Raw genomic sequence first — 17519 nt, forward strand, 5'->3', positions numbered from 1 at the left:
ATACTAACTGAAACTTTGCAAAGGCAGTCCTGTAAAACTGACTCCAGCAGCACCCCAGATGTCCAACCTGGGTTGTAGAAGTGCTACTCCATCCAGAACAGGCTGTAACTTTCATCCCTGACTGGTTCTGCTAAATGACCACTGTATCATTACAGTTTATCACTGTTCTTGCAGATGGAGGAGAAATCAATGTGAAGTTACATGGGGATTAGAATGAAACTTTCAATTGGTTACACACTTCTCCAAATTTTGCAGTGTGGTTTTTGATCAAACATATGCACAAAATGTTTCTTTTTGAGACAAGAGGAACACAAAATGCGGAAAAATGCATATAAAGCAATAATAGTTTAGATGTGCTTTTTAAAAAACTGCAAAAAACTGGGAAAGAATAGACTGCTAGCCAAGCTATTGCAGAATGGAAATTATCTGATCCATCTATCCCTAACTGCCCATCATTTCTCTAGAAATCAACTAAAGAATAACACCATGCTATTAGTATACAACTAGAGAAAGATAAGTACGTTTCCATAAAGAACAACCAAAGTGGTCTATAGGATTGCCATCTCTGTCACAGGCACATAGAAAAAATAAATATTACATACCTGGGACACTTGTCTATGTTTCCATATTTTGAGTGCAAGGCTTGACTACTGAAAGACTGGCTTCGAACCAATTTTGACTTTTTCACTTCTTTGCCTAGGGGACAATTAAAAAACCCCAACACAATTTATTGTGGGCTTATTACATAATTTGCTGGCAAGAATAGGAGGATTCACGCTGCAGGGAATAAACAATTGGAACAGAGACCTATAAAAGCATGATGGAGTTCTGGCAATCAGTTTTCATCGCTGAGCATAAAGGTCTATCTATAATTTTGTGTGATTTTTGGTCAAAACATGTAAGCAGTTACCTGAATTTACAGGGCCTGATATAACTGAAGGAGAATGAGCAGGAAAAAAACTTGTATCAGGTACATGGCCATGAAACCTAAGGAGAGAGATTGCGGAAGCAGAGCCAGCAGGCAGGTTGCCTGAAACCCAAACTGTCCAGTTAGCTAAAGGACAAGGAGGATTTTCAAGCAACAACTGCAGAGGGGTGGGCAGCCACAGGGAATATAGAAGCTATGGTTGCAAGGACACCTGGTCCTGGCAGCGTAAGACTGCAGGGACATTCATAGAGCACCTTTGAATCTTGGCTCCTACCGTTCACCATTTGTTCAACTCTGCACTGGCAACTTCAATGGGTTTGGAGCCCATTCAGCTGTCTATCTTGGGGTTTTCTAATGTTCATTGTGGTGTGGACATATATTTTAAAACAGACAAAAGGTGTTTGTTTGTTCTTTCTTACCTGCCGCAGCACCCGGATTTCCGGAAACAGACATTGGTATAGTTTTGGCCAAAGTTGTTGATGCTTTACTGTCTCTACCTAAAACAAAGGTCATTTTAAGCATTCCACTCAGATTATCTGAAGAAGTAAAGACTGCACAATATGACAGTCTGTCATAACATCTTAAATACCACACAACCATATTGAAACTCTAGAAGAAAGCAGATGGGATAATACATTATCCTGGAGTAAAATCTGCCATGTGTCCCATCAATGTATCAATGCCATGCTTTCAATCACAGCAGAAACTGACTATACTGAAGAGCAGACCACTATCTATTGCAGATGTTTTAGATATGAATTTTTCCTGCCACAGGGCATGAATTGGAATAAGTGCCCCATGTTATTTCTTTCAGCAATAAGGGACTGACCATTGAAACTGATGCATGAAGCACTTAGGAAAGTGTGGTTTGGGGTCTACATCTGGAATGTATTTGTTGCTGATGCAGCAAAAGGTATTGGCCTAGTGTAGATATAATGCTGGCTCCCGGAAAACCATGGTTTTACACCCCTTTTGCTTGTATTTAGTTTTGATTCAGATTTGTCATGGCCAATGGCTAGTTCAATAAATTTATTTGGATTGGATTGAAATCAGGAGCAAATATATTCCTTCCTTTTCTATTTTCCAAAGCGATTCCTCCCAACTTCTCTTCCAGTACTGACTATGGTTTTGTGCTACCTATGCAGGACATGTTCTCTTATAACTATTGTTTGCAAGCCCACTTCAAATTAGAATTTCTGAGCCTGAAAGGAACATAGCTTTCATTAACAATAATTTGCATCAATGCACATGTAACACAAAAACATAGTCAGGCCTAGTAATGGAAGGGGGGCTAGATGGTTGTAGATTACAGGAGGCAGGATCAGAGGAAGCTTACAAGTTATCCAAAAGAACATTTTCAGAAAGCCTGGCACCCTGCTACTCTGGAACCATCTGCTCTAGTGTACTGAATGAGGTTTTGCCTGGTAAGCAGCAGAGAACAGGATCTGCCCCAGTTGCCTACTTCAGTCACACAAGTTATTGATTGTATGACCCCAGCCAAAGCATTTCCTAAATGTTGGGTTGTAAGAGTGTGCAATGCTTTGACATGCGTTTCTCACACTAAATTAGTAGCAGCCAGAAGATTAATATCGCCATCCCCCATGTTTGTGAATGCAACATTAACCCAGTTTAGAAATAGTCCTTGCCACCTCCACCTCAGCATCCTCCACTCCCCATAGAAAGAAATTAAGAAGCCTCTGGGAAAAGAAACAAAAGAACACTTACGCTTCTTTTCATACATTTTATCGCTCATACTGGTAGACCTGCCCTCATTTTGCTGTTTCTCTTTTTCTAATTGTTCCTGTTGTGGAAACAATTTAACAACAGTGGTAATGGAAATTTAAAACCTAAAATTTGTTGGCTGCAAGCTGCAGACAGGCATGCTTCCACAACCCAGTCAGCTTCAGAAGAGAGGAAGATGCAGCCTGAAATGCCACCAATTATAAGTAATAAATTATTATTATTAGTTAAACAGCCATTTGCTCATAGCACACTCTCCCCAGAAATTGTCTCTCCCCTCTGCGGCCCCCCTCCCCAATTACAAATACCTCTCCAGTAATATCACACAGGGTTGTGATATTTTATACAAAACAGAGTGTGGTCGCTTTCCCTCAGCTTTCCCTCTCTGAAATGCCGAGGTAGACTATAGGAATTATGCTGAAAATTGAGTAACTTGAACTCATGTGCAACCCAAACCTGAACTCATGACCTGGACATATATGGTGAAATGTTTGAGACTACTGCAAGGAAACTGTTTTAGCACAGAGACTAAGAATATAAACTGGGATTCAAGATGTCCCAGTTAAAAAATATTGCCTCGGTCATGAACAGGGACAGGTCTGCCATGCATCAGGGTGAAGCAACCTCACCACTGGCCACAGGGAGGATAAACGAGGGTGTTTGAATAGTGCAGAAAAGGGTCGTCCTCAGTAGGGTGTGTGTACCATTTGGGCTCCATTTCACGCAGCAAAAGCTCTTCTGCTAGAACTGACTATGAAATCTGATACCCTAGAGCACTGTTCCTTTATTTGCATCACAGTGCCAGCCTACCTTCAAAAGCTGCTTGCCGGGAAGGACAGAGCTGCCATGCTAGCTTTCTGGCAGGTGGGCCGCTGTTGCTTACCAGGAGACAGAGGCACAGGGGCAAGGCAGCAGAAAGGGTGGCACACTGCAAACACACTATTAGGAGTGCCAGATTGGCTCCGTCAGTGCGTCTGCAACACCCTGACCTCCCCACCACTTCACCCTCCTGGTAAGCAACAGGGGCCCATCTGCCAGGAAGTGAGCAGCGCAGCTCTGCCTATCCCAGCAAGCTGCTTCTGTCTACCTTGCAGAATTGATGTACGGGTTATTGAGATAACGTTAGGTTACACTATGTAAATATTATTATTACTGCTAAAAGAATCACAAACTTGATGTAGTTTACAGGGCATTTTCTCCTGCCAGTAATTTGAAATCTATATACGTAGACTGCAGCTGCTAAAGGCTCTGTCTATTTCCTCCTGCACCAGGACCTCCTCTCAGACAAATAAGCACTGTGACACAGTATGTCTTAGGTTACATATATGGAGAATGTTTAGGATTGCTGTTCCCTGGCCCTGCTTCATCAGGGAATTATTTTAAATCTTCACTTTGGATCCACTGGAAAGTCTTAATGTCTATCGTAAACATACCATTTCCAAAAGTAGGTGCTCCTCTCTTTCTTTTTGCTGGTCCAATAGATCATTTTCATAAAACCTCTTCTGAAACTGTTTGAAGGTTAAAACAAACAAGCCATCAGTGATCATGCCAATGGTTTCAGCTTGTTATTTCAGGTTATCATCTTAGAAGATACTTACCGCATCCAAAGAGGTTTCCATTCTGTCCAGTTCCAGCACCATCTATTTAAAAAGTTTAATTATTATTTTAGGTTGTTTTAATGTTTTGTTTTTTAAAAAAGGCAGTTTGATCTCCTAACACTGAGTCTTGAAATATTTATGGGATTTTCCACAGAGATTTCCACATAAATGTGGGTAAAGATATGGAAAAAAAGAAAAGGAACTAACTAGCAACATGGGAGTCTCACTAAAGTTTTTCGTGTGCAGACATTTTGCATTGTTAGAGTAGTACAGTAAGACATTATAGTAAGGAAGCCCAGCTAGTATTCTGTCATCATCAGCATTCTCTGATCTATTGAAATCTAGATAACACAACTTAGAATAATTTCTAACAATTGTGAAATTTACTGTCTTTTACTGTCTCAGCTCTAGAAACAGGCACTAAATCACAGTTCACACTTTTGCAAATAGGTAAAACATATTCAGAATTCTTCCCACTATGCTATATAAACACAATTTTAAGAAGTAAGACATTTGCAATCACTGAATGACCAAGGGTTGTGTCCAACCAAATTATACTGAGTAGATACACTGAAATTAATCGGCATTAGTACTGTAATGTCCATTATATTTCATAGGTGGTATTCAACACCAGTCCTACTCAGAGTAAAACTAATGAAGTTAATGGTCATGACTAAGGCCTATTAATTTCAATGGGTCTACTCTAAGTAGGACTTAGTTAAGCACAACCCAGTGGGTTTACTCTGTGTGTGACTAGCAGTTGATACAACCCCGGGAAATTACTAAAATGCACTGGCAACATGAAAAAAATACTGGATGAGTAAAAGAAGAAACCACCCCACATACTTTTTTAACAATGCTCAGAACATCTTTGTCTTTCTCCTCACACAGAAGTTTTCTTACACACAGTTCTAGCTGCTGCAGTAAATGCTTATCTGTGGGAACCTTGAGAGTAGACTTCACTTTTGGCAATAAATAACAAAGCTTCATTCTACAGAGGGAAAAGCAAGATTTATATAGGAGGAAAGTAAAGATCTGGCAGTAGGTTAAGAGAAAAAAACAGTGTATCTCTCCTTTATTAGTATCCCTTTGGTTTATGTACATAGGCCTTATATTAACACAGACCTTTGATCCATCAATCTCAACATCGTCCACATTGACTGGTAGCAGCTTAGTGAAAAATACTGTGGTGCACAGCACACTACCCCAGCCTCTCAAACTTAGGTCCCCCAGATGTTGCTGGACTACAACTCCCATCATTCCTAGCTCAGGGTCCAGTGGTCAGGGATGATGGGAGTTGTAGTCCAACAACATCTGGGGACACAAGGTTGAGAAAGACTGCCCTATCCTATATATTTTGTTTTGTTTACTCTTTTTAAAAGTGTGCATCCACCTTGACCCATGCATCTCTTCTGCCCTATCACTTCAAACGCTCTCCTTTTCTAGGTCAAAGGATTCCTGAGTTCTCGATTGCAAAGGAACAGAAAGTACTGTCCTTTTCTTTAGCTTGGTCCTGTCTATCTATATAAGGTTTTAGGCCTCTGAGGCAAGGACCGTGCTATTTATGTGTCCTCTCAACAGTACAATAGACACCGTACAATATAGAAACGCTAAACAATAAATGTTATGAGCTGTGGGAGAGTTATAATGTTCCATCACTTAATAGCAACCAATTTCTCCTGGCCTGCTTTTTAATTATCCTTTCGTGTACAGTATAGGGCAATAAAGTAATAGTAAGGAACCAGTAAAAAACTGCAATCTTTGCTAAAATAAGGCAATGCAGTAACAATCTGCTGAACATTTCGGAGCAACGGGACATGCCACTTTGGGCAGAAGCCCCCTTCAGAGCAAACACTCTTAAAACATACACTATCCTTTATGTATGTGAATTTGTGTAGATGTGTCCACAAGTCAAACAAACCAGCTGGTTCACCAGCCACAGCCATTTCTGGGTAGAAAGAGCTTGACCACAATAATCCATGCTCTAATAACTTCCTTTTTGGACTACTGCAAAGTACTTTAAGATTACTTAGAGGCTTCAACTACTGCAGAATGCAGCTGCCATAGTATTAGGTCAGTTCAGTTAATTGGAATCACGTGACGCTGATTCTAGAAGATTTACATTGGCTATCTACATGCTTCTGGGGTGAATTTGAGGTGCTGGTAACCCATAAAGCCCTAAAAGACTTGGAGTCCAAAGAGCTGGAGGGACACCTCTCCCTGTATCTGTCTGCCCATGAGCCAAGATCAGGAGAGGAGGCCCCTCTTGACGTTCTACCATTGAGACACGTATATCATGCAGTGAGACATAAAAATATATTCTGTGCTGTGACACTCCATCTATGGAATGTCATTCTCCTGGAAACATATTTGGCACTGACATTATTACTGCCAGAGAAAGTTTCATATGTTTCCCTGGGCATTTGCAGCAGTCCTGTGGTTTCCGTAATTTTAAAGTTTGTACTGCACTCTAAGTTATACTTGTTCTTTGTTTGATTGTTATAGTATTTTACATATTTGGGGGGGGGGGCGCTGCAATTTTTACTGTACCCAGCCCTGAGATCTTATGATGAAGGGTGGGTTAGAAATGTATTTAATATAATGAATACGTAATAATCATGACAAGCTCTGCTACACACCCATTAGGGACTTGCTGGAGTGTGGCCCTCATCTCCACCTGCTTTTTTGTCTCTGAAGTTGTCTATTACAGAGTCCCTTTCAACTTCAAAAAGTTATTTGCTCATGCTTCCTTTTTATATTATCTGGAAGGGTACATAGAAAACCACTTCAGCTTCTTCCTTGTAAACATTTTTCACACCTCTCTCCTCATATTTCCTTCTCTCCTCCATATGCCTCTGGGCAACATCATGCCTATTATATATTTTAATTTCTGTGCTGCTTAATACACAATTTGTCAAACAGCCAATATCAAACCTGCTTAAATCAGTAGAAATGTTAGCTTCAGACTTCAAAAGACTAAGGACTGCACTCAGAATAGATAACCTCTTCTGAGGATGGCCATGCCACTGTTACACAACAGTATAATATATTGCAGCATTAATACTGAGATAATACTGGGTAACGAACAAGGTGGTGTAGAGGTGAATTCTTACTCAAGAAATGAATGCAAGGCTTCCCAAGCAAATTGCCAACCCGCTCTATACAACATTGATATAAAACATCTTGACCAAGCCACATAGATTTTTTTAACACAACTTGTGCAGTACCTCACGTTTGCAACTGGATCATGTGTAAGCTCAAGCACTGGGAGAAAGAAGTATTCACAGAAAAAAGATTTGGAAAAGAGTTCTATGATGAATTCACAGGTATCTAAAAAACGCAATCTGTTCCAGTAGCTTTTTCCTTGGCCCAACTCTGGAAAAAAAAAATGATTAAAAGAAACTGACGATCACCATATGTAGATTTTCATTTTGTTTTACTGCACAAGAAATGCATAGAAATGCAATATATGATCTCAAAGTTAATTTAATGGGATGAGCTCAATACAAACTGATCCTGGAAAATGTTTCATGTCATTTTCAATAATGTGAAAAGATTAGTCATAAGTCCTGTCAAGACAGAACACTGTTAATCTTTAAAACAAAGCTGAAAGATCAAGAAATGACCATGGGCTCCCTCCCCCTTCTTCCTCTTTCTCTAGCATGAACTCCACCAGGGTTAGCATTACATTGTACCAACAGCCAGCCTCCCACTTAAGGTGGGTCAGCAAAACAGCTTCAAGCCAGCTTGGTTTTCAATCTTAGTTAGAGAAGCTTACCATGGTTAACACTAACCATGGTTGACATTGATACCATGGTACAGGGTTAAAGCTGACAAGGGAAAGAAGTGGAGGAAATTCATGCTAGGGAGCAACGAAGGCAGAGGGGTCCCATGACCACATCATAACCACAGCTGAGATCAGCAGTGTTTCATCTGCACTGGACCAATTTATTTTCTCAATTTGATTTGACCACCAGAAAAATGCAGTTTCCCATGGGAATAATTAATGCCTGAATTGGAAACCAAGATATATTTGATGCTATTGCCTAAGAAAGTTTGAAGTATGAACATTTAGCTTAATCAACTGTCTCTCATCCTTTGCGTATTCTTTTGGTAGACCTACAAGTGCAGATCAGAAAGTTGATGTCTGTCAGCCATTATTACATTATTTAAAACCTCTAAATTTATAAATATAGCTATATAGATGTAGATTGGATAGTTTACAGAAACTTTAAAATGCAGCACTTTGGAAATGGAGCCTCTGGTTACTCTGATACCAATATAACTGTGTTGAAGTGTCTGAACATGTTACACCACCATGGTATCAGACCACTGGTCCATTTCTATTCCAATTGGCAGGAGTTCTATAAGGTCTTGCTATTCTGAGATCCTTCATTTATTTTACTTTATTTATTACCTTTACATACCTTCCAAGGATGGTGTACATGGTTTCCCCCCCCCCTCCCTATTTTATTTCATCCTTATAGCAACCCTATAACGAGGTATGTTAGGCTAAGATATGGTGACTGGCCCAAGGTCACCCAGGGAGCTTCATGGCTGAATGGGGTTTCGAACCCTGCTCTGTCAAGTCCCAGTCCAACACTCTGACCATTATGTTACACTGGCTCTCTCACACCTTTAGCTCAGAGATGGGGAACCTGAAGCCCTCCAGAGATTATTACACTCAACTCCTAACAGTCCCAACCTGTATGGGTCACTGATGAGGGATGGTGGAAGCTGTACAACAATGTCTAGGGCCACAGGTTCCTCATCCCTGCTTTAACTGAAGATGTGACTGAACCTGGGACTTTAAGTTTGTAAAATGCTTGCTGCGCTGTAAAGACAGGAACCTTCCCCTCTTGTACAACTCTAAACACAGTTGCCATCCCTTTTTCCAAATTACATTGCTGCCCTCAAAACAAAGAGAAAATCAGGACTTACGCTCAATCAGTTTCTGGATGACTTCATGCCTCTGTTCTTGTTTGCGATTGTAACGTAAATATACACACAGGGTTCGAGCAGCTGCTTTTTGGACAGGTAAAACATTCTTCAAGAAAGAAAGGAAATACATTTAATCCTACAGTCCCTGTAAGTATTCAGATTGTTTTCACATTGTTGATTGATTGTATTCACATTGTTGATTGAAGAGCATTAAGGGTAATTAATGGCTAATGGTATGGAGGGGGGGTGGAGGGAGAGAGTAGAAGCAACTGAAGAATTGGTACTTAAGAAATCTGAAATGCACTTAAATTGAATTTGCCACTCACTACTCCCCAAAGCCTAATCCTTAAAACTTGAATCTAAAAAATGAAGCAATTTCAAATGTTTGTGTGATAGTGGGTAGTAAATTCTCAAAATCGTTCCCAATTGATTGGTTTCTAACTGAATATATTGCGTTTTACAGCTTATTTTATTTTGCTTATTTTTGCACATAACATATGCTAAGATTCATAATGTGACATTACTCCTATGGGGAGACAATTGGGCAGGGAGGGGAGCAGGGAAATGTGTCAAGTCAGTGCAAGTTTTTATTTCCCTCATGAACACATGAGTCAGGAAATGGGGGGAGGGAAACACTTTTGTTTAAATGCAGAAGTCAATCTGCCCAATCCACTGAAGTGAATGGAGTAGGCTTTGGAGTTAGGCAAACCCCATGTGCTTCTGAGCCTCTAACCTTGCAGCAATCAATAGATTAAGACAGATGCCTTTGAGGTCTTCATCCAAAACATACAAGAAGCTGGCTTTCCAAATGAGTGGATTTAGAATAGAGGTGTAAACCCTCTGGGAGGCTTCAAATAGAGCTCTTTCTCTTTTTGCTGTCTCAGCACAAGTAGTAGAGTTTTGACCACATTCCACTTTACTTGTAATTTTCAGAAGTTATGCTACCTGCTGAATACTTCAGTGACAAAATATACTTAATAGTAATGAAGAACATTAAAATAAAACAAAATACAGTTCTCATGCTTCACACTGCTAACAAATGTTTTTCCACTACCTGGCATTTCATACTGCCGTGTCGTTTGCTGTTTAAGTTTGAAATCCTACATCCAATTACCTGGGGATAAGACCCATTGAACTCAGTGGGGTTTACTTCAGATTAGATAGCAGGAGAGCGAAAGATCCACCACTGCACCTGAAGCTCTGGCAGATAGTGCCAGCAGGGTGGAATAAACTTCCCAAGTTAGTCTGCAAGGCCATTTCTCCCAAACCACGCCCGCCCACTGACAACACTCCTGACACATCTAACGGGTGCTTGGGCATCATTAAATTCTGCATTGGCTGCACACCCATTCCCAGCAGTGAACAGTAGTGCGAAGGCAAACTGAGCAGGATTTAATCTCTGCTCATCCCACCCCATACAACTACACTAGTGGCCAAAATTGCAGAAACCTTTTGGAAAACGTGTTTTTCTGAGGTTTGATGGCTCATAACACCACTTCGTTTTGGAGTAATACCATAAAATTATATATCAGCCCTCTCTGAGCAGGGCTGCTATCTAAGCTGGCTTTTGCCCTTCCCATTTCTGAAGCCAGTTGCATTGTTAGAATGCGCCACAACATCACCTAGGTGACCTCAGAGATCATTTCAATTTCAAATATTCTGATTATTTCTACTTTTTGTTAAGTATTTTTGTTTTTTTACTTGGTTTAGGGGGGCAACTGCCCCCCCCACGGCTATGCCCATGCCTCCTATAATATTTCAGAAGGAAGTACAAGGAAGCAAGAGAGAGAGAGAGAGAGAGAGAGAGAGAGAGAGAGAGAGGTCACAGGGAACTCACGTTTGTCATAATGATGCTCAACATTCTATGCAAAAAGCGATAATAAATTTGATCACTTGAGATGACATGAGGCAGGCAGGCATATTTTTGTAGTAGCTTCTCATGAGTCCTCCATTTCAAAGAGGTTGCTGCTCTCTGCTCTGCTCTTGTTAGCGCTGGGATCAACTCTGGGAAATTCAGTAACTAAAGAATGGCACGGATCCAGGGGATGGGAGAATAAATGCAAATTATATCACTGAACAACAAACTGCCATCTTTCAAATGCACACAAAGTCTACTTACTCTGCCATGAGCGGTCTTCTGGACATTCACTGTGGTTCTCCCCCACCCCCAGTTGAATTCTCCCTAGAGCAACAGAGCAGGGGGCTACAGCTGAAAAGGAGGACCGGGACTCCCACCCAGTGTGCACACAAGTGCTTTACATATACACATGGGCTCTTTGGATCCCAACCAAATCCTCAGTGTCAGCTCCAGAAATAGCTTAGGTTGTGTGAGTTTGATACTTGGGCCATGTCTACCAAGCAGCAGAAGGAGTGATCTTGGTTGCTTTGTGCTACAAGCTGGTAGTCAGTTGCCTCAAAGAGGCAACTGGGAAACACTTCCGATGCCCAGAACAGGATTCTGCCACCTTACCTTGCTCTCTGTTCCAATGTTTTCTCCTCCAGTAGACAATAGTTCAAGAATTTCAGGAAGGTAGCCTATTAATGCATCTAACACCTAGTTAAAGAAAAGATGAGTCGCTGACATTTATGTGACAAAGACATCATTCACGTTACATCTCTCTAGTTTTCATTTTAGTCTTCTCCATAGGACTACAGCTGCTGCTGTGTGGGGAATTGAAGGGGAAAGGAAAATTCCCACCCTTATCTGTAGGAGCCAGGAGGCAGTGGTGAAGGTAAGACACTATACAAGTCTACAGTCACTGACTGGACAGTTAGTTGGCTGTGGTACAGATGAAGGCTGTTAACATCAACAGAGATGCCTATCCAGTCAGCAACGGTATGTTCGTGTGGTGCTAAAACATCTTTTGTCTCCCAGAACTTACAAAAAAGAGCAAATATCTGAAAGGCTGTCACATGGAAGAGAGCAAAACCTTGTTCACTGTTGCAGAACCAGGTTTAATGTGCTTATGTCACAAGATGATTAAGTTGGCTGAAAATTAAGAAAAACTTCTGAACCAAAATAACAGTTTTACAATGCAACCAATTACTTAGGAAAGTAGTAAGCAGACCCTCCCTGGGGGTCTTCAAGCAGAGACTAGATAGCTATCTGTCTATCTCTGAATTTCCTGCATCAAGCATTGGTTAGATAGAGGCCTAAACCCACTCCAATTCCACGATTCCTCTTCTTTCCAGCATGTATTAAAATACTGAGAAACCATCAACATAGCTATCGAACAATTCTTTTCTAATTTGAACATGCTTCAATCTGCTCATTTTTTCTTCTTATTTTTCAGTCTATAAGACACCCCCATGTATAAGACGCCCCCTATTTGGGGGGACTCCGATTTAAGAAAATGGAGGGAGATGTATCTGTATACAGTATAAGACACCCCCAAATTTTTGACATTATTTTTAGGAAAAAACCTAGTCTGATACACGGGAAAATATGGTATATTCTACAGCCTGACTTCATGCATTTTGATTTAGCAACATAAATTTTGTGACACAACTAAACACTTCATTGCAAAATGAGTTGTTATTAGTGTAAAGTAGAGAATTATCACTGATGACTCCTGAATACAGTATGATTTTTTAACCTAGCCTATAAAATATCGGTAGTCTCTCCCTGCTTTGTGCCATCATCTGCTTATAAGTGATGACTTGATCAAGCCCAAGTATTCTACAAAGGTATTGAAGGATAGTTAATCCAAGATTGACCCTACTCTGATTTAATGTTACTCCAAGAATCAGTACTGTTTGAAGGGCACTTCTGTGTTTACGGTACATTAGTTCATTTGGCTCCACATTTTTTTAACCTCTCTGGGGAAGATGACATATGGGCTTAAGTGAAAAGAGTTCAGTCATCACTTTCAAATAAATCTTTACTAAACACTTAGCATGTTCTTTATGACTAGACCATGCAACAAGAAGAAATGATTCATTCCACCAAGCCTTTTTTACTTAGTTTTGTTATAGTGTCATTTAGGATAATTGTAAATGATCTTAACGTAAGCAACAAATAGGTTATTATTACCTCTAATGACTCATCCTGTAATAGGGCTACCAGTTCTTTATGTATTACATACACATCAGTATTTAAAAGCTTAGCAACCTGAAAAATACAGAACCAACAAAACAGGGACATTAGCCTTCTTAATCTGGTCATATTTATTTTTCAACAAGGTCTGAATAGCCAAAAGGAAACAAGGATGTAGCCTAGATCTCTAATACCAACAATCATACTTAAGAGAGTTGAGGTCATGTCCTTTTCTCACTACTAAGCAGTGTGGCATCACACAGTAGCACAGAAAATAAACATCCTGGCAACAGCACACTTTCAAATTGTGCCCTTGGGTACTGAGGTGACATTTTGCTTCTTTTTACATTTCAAATATCCAATCTTTTGACACAGCCAAACATTTTAGCCTTCTGCCATGTAATTCCTATTAACTTAAAATAATATAGCTGATCTACTCCTAGTTGGTTACATTTACTACTATACTAAACACAGTTCCCTCACTTTTTCCTCATTCCCAACAGAAACCATGGGTTGCATTCAGCTAGGTTTTACTCAGAGCTGACCCACTGAAATTAATGAGTACATTTACTTTGAGTAAAATATAGTTGAAAACCACCCCATATATTTCCACCATGCCACACAGGTCCATGGAATGGTGACACTGACTGGACTGAATCACAAATAGCTTCTTGGCTAGGCAATATAATGGAAACTTTAAAAATAAAAAATATATATTAATGAATTGTCATCATTTGATAGATTCTATAAACTGGATTGGTTGATCGCTTTTTCTTATGAGGATGTCAAAGCAATAGGGGAAAAATTATCTAGCTCTCTGAATGAAACATACTTGTTAAGAGCTATGATTGTTTACTATCAGAACAGAAAGAGGGAACTGTAGTCATCTGCAGAATACTATATATTTAAAATATATCCAGTAGCAGAAATATGTAGATTACTATGGTACAGGACAACTGATGTAATCCAAGGTGGTAATTAACACAAGGCACCAAAGATATGTATTTTTAAAGTCTAATAGGTAATTTTTCATTCATATGAAAAGTGCTTCAGATGAGTACATAAAATTATTCTACAGCAACAGCCAATTAAAATGCCAGGTCTTACTGTCCTACATAAGTTATGCAGAAGCATTGCCAAGTACACCACTCCCACCTCCTCTCACATCTGTATCTAATTCCCTTCTGTTTCGATTCTCTTTTTCCCCAGTCATTGTACTGTTTCTGTCTGTTGACAAGGAAATAGAACTCTCCTTTGGCCCAAATTAATTTTCTAAAGCAAGACCCTAAAATCTAAAACTTACATTATGCTGGGTTAAACCAATTAAAGCACTGTGCAAGAGGAACAGAAACTTCCCTTCCCTCACCTCCACCACATGCCTCTCTGCATTCCACTCCTGATTTGCTTGGAGGGGTTGGGGTAACCCCTAGAGCAAATTTGGGGGTGTGGGGTACATGGAGGGGGGAGAAGGAGGGGAAGAATGAATACAGCTAATAGCTTTATTCGTTCATTCAGCCTTTATTGGCATAATTTAGACAATAAAAACCATAAAAACAATGCATAAAACATTGATTATACAGACATATTAAACACATAAAAGACTCAGTAGCCACCATTAAATAAAATGAAGGAGTTTTATATTTGTGTTTAAAAATCTTGACTACAATAGCTTTATTAATCTGTTGTCCTTTACTTCCTGTGAACTCAGGACTTGCTTCAGCAAGAATTATTTCGCACATAAACAACTGGAAAAATCAAGAGTCCTAATAACACAATTTGTGTTGAAAATGACCTGCTCATAGCCTCATGCACTTATTTGTTCGTACTGGAAAAAGTATACATGGATTTATATTATATTGTATTATATATATTATACATAAAACACCTCAATGCAGTCATATGAAACAACCATAAACTAGTAAGAATCCAAAGTTAGTAAGTTATAAGTTGCACTGGTTTCAATTCGGGAGGTTAGCATACACTAATACTGTATATTAAAGATGAACATATCAATGAGATTGTATGCAATGAATAGTTGTTGAAATTAATCCAAGGAGTATTCCTTGACTTACTTCATAGAAGCCAATAGCCATCGTGTGCCTGACTAGGACTTCAGGGTCATGACATAGACAGAAGAATGTTGAGTACAGTTCCAAATTGAAATTTTTGGGATCCACGAAAACCATCATGGCCTAGGAATAGAAATGATGTAACATTTAATGTGGACAGGAACATATTATAACCACAAAGAGTGGACTCTTTCTCCAAATGCCTACCCTTATGTAGCCAAAAAGGAACAATCAAAATATAAGAAAGAAGCATCACACTGGGCTGTGTGGAATCCCAAGGTTCGCAAGGTGTTTTTTTAAACAACAACAACAACTTTATATTAAAAACAAACAAACTGGGGGTGGGGGCAGTATGCTGTGGCCACATAATGCTGACTGACTTTTAGGAGAAAGGGAACAGAAAACAGAGGATTGGGGGGAAATGGAATGGAGCAGCTGGAACTTGAACAGAAGCACTTTATACTGCAACATTTTGTTGCAGATCCCAAGAGAGCAGGCAAGTGGTAGTGCCTGTTCCACCATCCTCTGCCGCTGCCAGTGTAACAGCAAAGGATGTAGCCCTGCTAGCCTTATAGTCAGTGCTTTTTTTCTCAAAAAATGTTTAGAGGTACTCCTATTTTGACTCAAGAAAACACCATTTTATTGTTCAAATTGGGAGAAAGAAATACAGTAAACGGACAAAAGTACAAAGCTTCACAAAATGTTTAGGGGTATGGGTACCCCTGTGTACCCCCAGAAAAAACCCACTGCTTATAGTACATTTTCTAGTTTGGGGAAAGCATCCTGGAGGTGGGGACATTCCACCTCTTTAAAGCCAGAAGATGTACCAACTTCATTATTACTATTAAACTGATTTATATGAATTCCGGACACATTGTGCACATATTATAAATGGATTTTTAAGTAAATCAGTAGTCCACTCACTGGTAAATTGTAAGCACAGTTCTTTCTCACTGAGATGTACTTCTTTTCCTGTTCTAGGGTTTGGAGTTGCACCTGGTTGTCATTGTGTCCATTTTCCTGCTCTAATCCCAGTGTGCAAAGCTTCTTGTAGAATTCCAAAAATCGCAAATGCTGCTCTGGTGTAAAAATCCCTTCAAACAAATGCAATATGCGTTTATTATTTTACGTTCGCATAACAGCACAAAAATGGTCTGTCCAGTGAGTCAGGTTTGCATAGCAGCTACAGCATTGGAGTCAGGACTGTTGATGCTTGGGTGCACATCCCTGCTTTGCCATGAAGCTCACTGGCTGATATTGGGCAAGTCACCCTCTCTCAGCTTTGCCCACCTCGCAGAATTCTTGTGAAGTTTATTTGCACCATGATGTGGAAAAAACCCCATTTGTTCCAGAAATCACAGTACAAAGCCCTTGTCCATTCCCATGAGACAACTCCCCTGGGAAAGCTTCCTATGTTAGTGTGAAAAGGCATTAAAAATTTGGAGGAATTAGCTATTCATCCATAGGCACAACATTCTTATTTCTGTATTATAGAATTTACAAATGTAAGTGCTACAACCCAACAAGCACCTTCGGGCATGCAGAAGGGCTTGTTCACACACAGTAGGGCTTTCTTTCCCCTTCGCAAAAGCCAGCACTCCCTAGCATGCTGCGAACAGTGATCTGAAATTTCCCTAAGACACAAAGCTAGGCATCATTACCTCTGCATGTGATTTCAGCCACATATTCCTTTAGACCAGTGGTTTTCAACCAATGTGATGTGGCACCCTAGGGTGCCTTGAATGATGGTCAGGGGTGCTGTGGGAAACACGTATCTCTGTCCCTCTTTCATTCCCTCCCTCCCTCCTCTGATGCCCTCTTGTGTCTCTGCCTCCCAAAGGCTTGCACAGCTGTTTGTTGCAGCAGCCCTGGCTACAAATGCAACCAAGGAAATGGTCCTCTGGGGCTGGCCAGGGGTGCTTCCCAGGCCCCTGTGGGGCAGTATAAGGAGGCACCTCTCTTTGGGGCAGGGGGGCAGCTCAGAGACCAGGGGCAGCAGCTGCGGCTGCCCAGAGGACTCCCAAGTAGAGGGGAGAAGAGGCTGAGGGAACACTCCACAAAGAAGGGTGTTTGGAAAGGGATGAGGGGCTGCCAGCTCTGCAGGCAAGGGGTGACATAACTGGGCTCCTGAGCCCTACAGGGGTGCTGCAGAAAAAATGTAGTTGGTCAAGGGAGCCGTGGACCTAAACAGGTTGAAAAACTCTGCT

At 40.4% G+C, this 17519-nt stretch overlaps 1 protein-coding gene across 2 annotated transcripts in view; it reads right to left on the reverse strand.

Moving 5' to 3' along the window:
• Positions 1-17519, reverse strand: part of PPP4R4 (protein phosphatase 4 regulatory subunit 4) — a 90212-nt gene that overhangs the window by 6968 nt on the left and 65725 nt on the right. For both annotated transcript variants that reach the window (XM_082232625.1, XM_082232626.1), the window contains exons 10-22: positions 16237-16406; positions 15316-15435; positions 13241-13318; positions 11678-11761; positions 11045-11227; positions 9208-9313; positions 7494-7641; positions 5113-5257; positions 4267-4308; positions 4102-4176; positions 2654-2729; positions 1348-1425; positions 603-696 (exon numbers count right to left, since the gene is read on the reverse strand). In XM_082232625.1, the coding sequence (XP_082088751.1) occupies positions 603-696; positions 1348-1425; positions 2654-2729; positions 4102-4176; positions 4267-4308; positions 5113-5257; positions 7494-7641; positions 9208-9313; positions 11045-11227; positions 11678-11761; positions 13241-13318; positions 15316-15435; positions 16237-16406 (1399 nt within the window). The remainder of the gene's footprint in view (positions 1-602; positions 697-1347; positions 1426-2653; positions 2730-4101; positions 4177-4266; positions 4309-5112; positions 5258-7493; positions 7642-9207; positions 9314-11044; positions 11228-11677; positions 11762-13240; positions 13319-15315; positions 15436-16236; positions 16407-17519) is intronic.

Source organism: Podarcis vaucheri (genome assembly GCF_965113315.1).
Source record: "Podarcis vaucheri genome assembly, chromosome: 1".
NCBI classification, from domain to species: Eukaryota; Metazoa; Chordata; class Lepidosauria; order Squamata; family Lacertidae; genus Podarcis; species Podarcis vaucheri.